Source organism: Oryzias melastigma, linkage group LG19 (genome assembly GCF_002922805.2).
Source record: "Oryzias melastigma strain HK-1 linkage group LG19, ASM292280v2, whole genome shotgun sequence".
Lineage (NCBI taxonomy): Eukaryota > Metazoa > Chordata > Actinopteri > Beloniformes > Adrianichthyidae > Oryzias > Oryzias melastigma.
Genome location: NC_050530.1, coordinates 6,402,827 through 6,411,875, shown reverse-complemented (window position 1 = coordinate 6,411,875; position 9,049 = coordinate 6,402,827). Strand labels below are relative to the sequence as shown.

Sequence of the window (9,049 nt, the reverse complement as noted above, 5' to 3'; positions counted from 1 at the left end):
ACCAGGCTGGCCCAATGTGACTTCAGGACAAACTCCAGGAAAATGAGCTTTAGAGCATCCCATCTGTGCCTTTGAACTTTACACAGCAGACTCCAACGTGCACAGCAGCAGCCTCCATCAGTGTAAACAGCAGCAGCTGTTGCTAATCAGAGCTAAAGCGCCGCGTCAGCACATCTGTGAAAGTGTGTGCGAGAAAAGGGGTTCAAGCGAAAGTGCATGCGATGCAACAAAAACCTTCTCTTTTTTTGCATTTATTTTAAAGTTGCTGCACCGCTTCTACGAATTCTGCGCGCGGCAGAGGTTTTCCTCCCTCCCCGGCCTCCACCTCGGGGATCGGGGTGACTGGTCCGGTTTCAGGGAGTCTGAGTAAACACGTCCACAGAGAACCACTTTTGGGAAATCCTTTCATCTGCCTACGGGGCTTCCATCCACCTGCTGAGATGGTGTATTCAAGTGTTAACATGTGTTTCACCGTGAACGCAGAGTCCCCCTTTATCACGGCGGTGAACAGCGCCCCCTTGCTGTTTATGTAATGTCCGGATAAGGCGGTCCACTGGCCTGTAGTGAGGTTATAGCAGTCCATAAGGCAGCGCAGGAAGTCGTCGCAGGGCCCATTCCGCATCACGTACAAATTGTCCCTGTGGGCCACCATACAGTGACCGTAGCTCTGCGGTCGGATCATCGTGGTCGTGAGCGTCCACTCGTCCCGCCGCGGTACATACTCGTAGATGTCGGTGGTGTCCGGCGGTTTCCAGAAGCAGATGAACATTCGCCGGCGTGCGACGGCGTACGCCGCAGACGCAACGGGCCTTGGCGCGTGACGTATGAACGTCCACTCTGCTTTTGAAGGGTCGTACGCCTCTGACGTGGAAATGATTTGGTTTTGGGCGCCGCCTCCAATGGCGTAGAGGCGTCCCTCGTGTCCCAGCAGGGTGAAGTCGTGTCTCGGTTGTTGAGGACCCGGAAGAGTCGTCCACATCCCCGATTCGGGGTTGTAGCAAAAGGTTTTGTCCACCGTTTCCTTGCCGTAGCCGTAAACTCCCCCGACGATGTACAGGCGGTTATCCAACACGGCGACGCCGGCCCTCGACGTGCTGCAAAGAGTCGGGAGGTTCGTCAGATGCTTCCACTCTCCTTCTGTTTCATCCAGAAAGCAAACGACCCTGAAAGAGTCCTGCAGCAGCTCCATGGAAGGAGTATGAGTTCCTATGGCGACGTACGAAGCGGGCGCCAACTTTTCACAATACTCCAGCAGCTCCGCAGGGAGGGTGCGTTCCGCCGCTTCCTTGAGGTCATCAAACGCATCGCGAAGAAACAGGGCGGCAGTGTGAAACAATCCACGCACCCCAAAGACGGCAGCCGCCTGGTAGAGCAGCAGACAGTTGTCCGAGTCTATGATGTCGCACAGATGCCGGACCAAACACGAGACCTGCAGGAAAGCGGCGCACTCCACGGCTTCTACCAGCTCGTCCGGGTCGCCGATGGCGGGATTTTCCCCCCTGCAGACGGCGAGGGCGATGAGGAAACCCCTCGCGTGCACTCCACCTTTCAGATGCAGCTCGTCTTGTCGACTTTCTCGCATACCGGAGTGAAAAAGAGCGTGGAAGTAGTCACTATTACTATGAAGAAACTCTCTTTCCACGGTGAACCAGCTCTCTTCTATTCCCACTCTCACCCAGCCGGCTCGGGCCGGATCTAAGCTCGTGTTCTCACTCATGTCCGCAGGACCCTCCATGACAAACCAGGATTTCTGCTCCTCCTTAAAAATAATCCATCATTTCTTGTCCAGTTTCTCCTCTAATGTACTTGGGGAACAAAGGGTTGCTCGTTTCATAGCCCCTCCGTCTGCATGGTCTGAAAATAGAGCCGGACTATACATAGCAACTGCAGCAAATGCAGGCCGCAGGCGTGAAAAGGAAAACTCTTGAGCAAACGCAGCTTCCGGCAGCTGGTCATTAACATACCCGCACTGTGACTGGCTAGGAAATATGTACGTTGAATTATTCATGATTAAAAATGTCTTTTTTTTATTTTTAAAGCTTTTATTTTGAAAAAAAAGAAAACAGGCAGAGAAATCTAAAAGTTTAGCAGAGGTCAAACTGTTCCCAAGAAGGCAAATTAACTGTCTGACTCCATGTTTTTACTCCGTCTTCTATGACCTTTTGACCTCTTTTATAGTTCCGCTCTAAAAAAAAAAAAAAAAGTCCCACATTTCACACATCTTGCGTTCCAAAGCCGGCCTGCTCTCATAGTTTTGCCTGTGAGGACCCTGCAGGCTTTCAGTTCCACTCGGAGCGTGTTCGCCGCTGCGGATTCTTGGCATGGGAACCAGGGATTTTCCATGTTCGTCTGACTGTTCACTTTTCGGGCTCCTTTTCCCACTCTCCCCTCTCCCCCCGCGCTTTGTTATTTATGCTCCGGTCCATTCCGTCTGCTTGATGTTTCTGTGGTGAGGATGTGAGTCTGTGGAGGTTTCTACGCCCTCTTCTTTTGTGTCTTCTTCATCATTCCATTCCTCTGTGCTCCCCAACATTTAGATTTAGGGGATCTAGGTGGATATAAAATGAGGAGAAAGAAATGTGAGGGCAGTCGGGGTCTTTTAATTATTAGCACATGTTTTCACTGTTTTTTTTACTCATTAAGAACATGTCTTCAATAGAAAGCATGTTCCTCAAGTTGAAGAAGATTGAATTTAAAGACTCCAATCATCTTTTGATCTTTTAATTATGATTATGCCCTTTTTTTGTAGCCCAAATCATTAAACTGTGTCGTTTTCTCTTACATAGTTTCTGCAGAGTGGGAGGAAAAATTGGCTCTTTAGGTAGATTAGCAAAAAGCCTTTAAATATATTCTTGGAATATGTTTTTATATTTTATAGTAATTAAAAACAATGGAGTTAAGCTAATATTTGAGCAACATGCTAACTTTTTGGCTAATTTGTTAGCTACTGAGTTTTTTTAGGCAAATTTAGAGTTTATTTTCTATTTTAGCAACATGCTAACGTCTTTGACAATTTTAGTTTACTGGGGAATTTTAGGCTATTTTGGGGTTTAGCTAGTATTTAAGCAATGTCCTAACTTTTTTAGCTAATTTGGCATTGAGGTTTTTTGTATGCTAATTTGGAGTTTAACTAATATTATTTTAGCAACATGCTAACATTTTTGGCTAATTTGTTACCTACTAAGGTTTTTTAGGCTAATTTGGAGTTTAGTTTCTATTTTAGCAATATGCTAACGTTTTTGACTAATTAAGTTTACTGAGGAATTGTATTCTATTTAGAGTTTGGCTAGCAATTAAACGATGTGGTAGCATTTTTGGTCAATTTGTCATCTACTGGGGTTTTTAGGCTAATTTAGAGTTTAGTTTCTATTTTAGCAACATGCTAACGTCTTTGACCACTTTAGTTTACTGGGGAATTTTAGGCTATTTTTGGGTTTAGCTAGTATTTAAGCAATGTCCTAACTTTTTTAGCTAATTTGGCATTGAGGTTTTTTGTATGCTAATTTGGAGTTTAGCTAATATTATTTTAGCAACATGCTAACGTTTTTAACTAATTTAGTTTACTGAGGAATTGTATTCTATTTAGAGTTTAGCTAGCAATTAAACAATGTGCAAGCATTTTTGGTCAATTTGTCATCTACTGAGGTTTTTTAGGCTAATTTAGAGTTTAGCTATTGTTTTAGCAACATGCTAACATTTTTGGCAAATTTATCTACTGGGGTTTTTAGGCTAATTTAGAATTTAGTTTCTATTTTAGCAATATGCTAACGTCTTTGACCATTTTAGTTTACTGGGGAATTTTAGGCTATCTTGGAATTTAGCTAGCATTTAAGCAATGTCCTAACATTTTTTGATAATATGGCATCGAGGTTTTTTGTATGCTAATTTTGGAGTTTAGCTTATATTATTTTAGCAATATGCTAACATTTTGAGCTAATTTGTTACCTACTGAGGATTTTTAGGCTAATTTGGAGTTTAGGTTCTATTTTAGCAACATGCTAACGTTTTTGACTAATTGAGTTTACTGAGGAATTGTATTCTATTTAGAGTTTAGCTAGCAATTAAACGATGCAGTAGCATTTTTGGTCAATTTGTCATCTACTGAGGTTTTTTATGCTAATTTAGAGTTTAATTTCTATTTTAGCAACATGCTAACATTTTGGGCTAATTTGTTACCTACTGAGGTTTTTTAGGCTAATTTGGAGTTTAGTTTGTATTTTAGCAACATGCTAACGTTTTTGACTCATTTAGTTTACTGAGAAATTTTAGGCTATTTTGGGGTTTAGCTAGTATTTAAGCAACATAGCTAGTTAAGCTAGCTTTTAAGGCTAATCTGGAATCTACTAAGGTTTTTTTGGGGCTAATTTGGAGTTTAGCTCAGATTTAAGCAACACACTAAATAGTTTTGCAAATTGGCTTGTATTAGGGGTTTTTAAGCAATTTTACTACAAATTCTTTAGAAATTTAGGTCAACTTCAGTACTCTTTCATTGTTCTTTAACAAAATTTCCAGTCAAATTTAGCGTTATTCAAATAGCTTTTGCAACTTCAGCAAATCCCTTCAGCAATTAAAGTAAATTGTGTCACCATTTTCAGCAAAAAGCTTCAGTATCTTCAATGAATACTTTCCACATCACATACCTATACATGTACATATTCACACCAATTCACCTGTAAAGCATAATTTTTATGGGGAGAAAATAGACTCACCCAATTTGGGGTGTGTGTGTAATTCTTGAGTGGTGCGTAACTTTGGATTTGTGAATGGAAAATTCTTGATTTGAAATCTTTAAAAATTACCCCTGATACACGCACACAAAACCACATTGACGCACAAATCAGGTGTGAGACTCTTCTCATGTCTCCAAGATTCATTCATAAATGATGCGTTCAATGCTGGAAAAATGCTGGGGTACCACAGTTTTCTCAACAGCCGCTTTCAACTTAGATTGTGAATAATATCTTGTGAAAACTTTATATTTTCCCACTTTTTTAAACAAATATTAATTAACTTTTGACATTGGTTCACATGACTTTCCTTTCAAAATAAAAGACTAAAAGGATCATCTCAAAGCAACAAGTGTAGCAATAGGTTGTGTAATGCCAAAATAATAGTTTATTTTACCGTTTTTGGGGCTTCTTGACAGAAATTTGTAAACTTAACAAACTAAAATTAAATCGGATCTAATTAAATTACCTTTACCATATTGTTTAATCATAAAGTGCACTTAAAATTCTGGGATTCTGGTTGTATTTACTGACCTCTAATAGATTTTCGCACAAAAATCTGTCAAAAATGTTTTATTTTTCTTGTAACATGTACCGTTCTTCAACTGTTTGTGAATGGGTTTAATAAAGTTGGAGTTCAATTACTTACTTTTTACTTCACGGTTACTTTTTAAAATGAAAAATGTTTACTTTAACCTCTTAATGGAGGGGTCAAAGAGCCACATGTGGCTAACTTGTGTATTTATGTATAGTAATAATTATGTCTCAATTTATTTAACCTAAAATCCTAAATGTTTTTAAATAAAACACCACTTTGATTAATTTTTCTGCTGAAAAGATGCAAGTTTTCTTACTCCTTCATGAGGCATGAAAGAGTTTTAGAAAATGTGCAAGTCTCACTACATCTGACAGCTGAATCTGCTGATGTTTTCCTTCTGGAAAAGGCAGAAATGTAACAAAAAGCTGATGTCTCCCCTCCTTCAGTTGTGGCGATCGCTTGAATTCCTTTGTGAATCCCTCGTACATGCTGCGGCCTGCAGAAAAGTCTGACAAACAAGTCTCCGTCAGCGACTGCAGGAGGTGATGCGACGCCAGCGACGACGATGACGGCGTTCTGCATCTGCTGCGCATTACTGAAAACGTCTAACATGATGTGATGGGAGAAACTCGCCAAAGAAGAGACCTCCCTTTTTAGTGTCGAATTGCCTTCAACAGCCCACATCAGAATGAAATAGTTTCTATTATGAATAAAATGGAATTTAATTTCAGCTGATTCAGTTCTGCTCTAATTGACACCATGACATCTAAAGATCAACCAGAAAATGAAGATTGTTGTCATTAAAATCAGGGGTTAATTGCATTTTTCATGGATTTGAGTGAGACCTTTTTACTTGCTTTTCCCTCATTCTGCACCAGAAACTCCAGTAAAGAATGATATCATCTTCCCCGGCACTTTCTGGAGTTTCTGACTGCTTACATCATTTTGCATTTGGGAAAAACAAGAAGAACAATCCCTCTTATCTCATCTTTTTCTTGCTGCTGAAGATCTGTGATAACTTGGGGACTTGTGGTTACAGGTCGGTGCAAGAAATCCATCCCATGTGTCCCAAAGTACCAAAGTACTTTGAGCTGACAGGCTTGAGCAGTTACTTTATAGCATAATAAAAATGGGCGTTTGGGTGTTAACTCAGGAAAACATGTTGTCTCTCTACATGTTTCTATGTCTGTCCTGACAGCAAACAGATTAAAGTCTAAACAAATATGACATTTTTAAGATTTTCAAAGTTTGTATTTTTAATTCACTTTTATAATTTTACACCAAGTTGGACAAATAAGTCTTATAATTGTGTTATTTTCAGGGCATGGTGAGCCGGGAGCCGTTCCCTTTGCCTGCAATTCCATCTCCAGCCACCGGAGAGAGTTACTATGAAGAGGCTCAGCCCTATGAAGAAACTGCAATGGGTGAGAGTTCTGCTTCAATAAGTCTTTATTTTTCTCAGTAAAATATCCAAATAATCACATTTGATGAGTTTGGTGACACCTAGTGGGAAAGCTGCAGAATGCAGCAAATTGAAATTGAGGTATGGCATTTTTCCAGTCTCAAATTACCAAGGATGTCACAAAACTGAACCGTATGTTGCATCATAAAATAAAATCGTAGAGAAAGTAACTCTGTGCATCCCTACTGCCTACCAGTGTATTGATGTAAAAGGGGCAAACAATCGTGCGGAATTTAGGAAGAATTTGTTTTATTTCAAGAAACTAGCAAACAAAATTTTTTTTCTAAATTTTCCTGGTTTATTAGCAAATAAAAAATACACTTCTACATTTTTTTTTAATTGTTTTGTTGTACATTAATATTATAGAAAAAAAACTCAAATTTAGTTTTAGGGAATTGTTACTTCCCTCGTGGCCACTATACCTCGTAAAGAAAGACATTTCTGCAATGCGTAATTCCACCACTAGGGGAAGCAACTGAAGTCAGTTTAACATTATTTGCTGTTTAATAGCAGCAAAAGTAAGAAGCATAGCTAAAAATAAGTAATATTTCCATTAAATGAACCCAAATATGAGTAAAATAGTAGTCATCTATATATTTATTTAACTTGTTAACCTGTTTTAAAGACTTTTTAGGTCTTGGGGTTTAAACATGTTTTATTTAAAAGTCTAAAAATACATATAATTGAATATTTTTAAAGTGCCAGTTCACATTCTAAGTGACAAAATTCAAGAAAAACATTAAGCCTAAAAGGAAAAATTCATTTACTGTCTATTTCTGAAATAAAATTTAGTCTAATTATTCCAGAAAAATGAATGTTTGGTATTGAAAAACAATGAAAATGAAACATTTATTTAAAGAAAAACAACATCCTGTTTTCAAAATACTGTATAAGATAAAATAAAAAAGTTGTAATTAAGAACTATTGAATATCTACACGGCGAGTATTATAAAAAAATAATGCAAGTGCTCCACAAAAAAGCAAATAAAAGTTTTTCTCTCCCCACCACTTTATTTATTTTACTTTATTGTTTAGCTGAATATTTGCAAATATAGTACTTTTTGCATTTGTTTTAACTAATCAAATCCTAAATTAGTGCAGGTTTTTTCAGATGTGGCTAAATAAACGACAATTATCTTCTTTTAGGCTTTTATTTTGAAAGGTTTGTGGTCGTTTAAAGAGGCATAAAGCACAGCATTTTATTCAAAAAAAGAAACATGAATTATAAATTAAGTCTTTTCAAAAAGCGTTAAGCTTTTCTCCTTCAGAATCTACTGGAATTACATTGATCGTATAGACGATTGAAGTACGTTAAATATTTTGTGTTTTGACGCCACCGGCGACGCCTCAGATGTTAAAGGGTTAGCTCAAACGCTTCTTTTTGGTAAAAAATACAAATTCTGTTTTAACTGTCACCGTTTGTCTTACCGTTTCCTTTCGGCGCCGCACAGATGGGGAGTGTTCTGGCCTGGCCTCGGCGCCATGGATGCGCCAGCGCAGCTCTGACAGTGTGGTCTATGCTGTGATCACCCGCGGTAGCAAAGGCCTCGTGTTTCTGTGTGGCATGTCTGCACTCGATGTGATTAAACCCCGAAACTAAAACGTGCATGGAGAATAAAGCATGGCCAGAATCAGCTCCAGAATCATCTCATCAGATTCTTATTAATCTCATAATGTCCGTTACAGACCTCATTGTAACTCTGTCATACTCATCAGTCTTGGATTTTATATATATCGTATTTTTTCGTTAATACTGGTTTTCTCGTCTTAGATGACGGAGAGGCGGTCAGCAGTTCATACGAGTCGTACGACGAGGAGGAGGTGACTCGAGGGAAGTCGGCTCAGCACCAGTGGCCGTCGTCGGAGGCGTCCATCGAGCTGATGAAGGACGCTCGCATCTGCGCCTTCCTGTGGAGGAAGAAGTGGCTCGGCCAGTGGGCCAAGCAGCTGTGCGTCATCAAAGAGCATCGGCTGCTGGTGGGTTCTGTCGTCTTCATATTCTTCTTAGCATCAACCGCAATTTGTCAACACTCGGGTCTCTGAGGCATTATGGTGCTTTTAACGCCATGATGAGTTTTTGTGCAGTAAAAAGTGTCGTCTCCCCATTCAAACCAATGGTGGCCGGGATCACCAAATTGACATCTCGTAATTGGTGGCCTCCCGGATTGTGCCACCTCATTGTATGCCCTCACTGCTACCGTACAATCTCTATGGAACAGTGGCAGTTAGATGGCAGCAGGGGGGCAGGGAGAAGGTATCACAAGGGCAGGGGGATTGGGGCAGGAAGATGGCAGCGCAAGGGCAAGGGGATGGGGGCAGGGA

At 40.0% G+C, this 9,049-nt stretch overlaps 1 protein-coding gene across 1 annotated transcript in view; it reads left to right on the top strand.

Annotated features, from left to right (window-relative positions):
• afap1l2 (actin filament associated protein 1-like 2) overlaps window positions 1-9,049 on the top strand; it is a gene marked incomplete at its 5' end in the record, with an annotated part of 57,368 nt that overhangs the window by 38,122 nt on the left and 10,197 nt on the right. Inside the window, 2 exon segments of the mRNA XM_024284500.1 lie at window positions 6,587-6,689; window positions 8,499-8,704. Of these exon segments, the coding sequence (XP_024140268.1) occupies window positions 6,587-6,689; window positions 8,499-8,704 (309 nt within the window).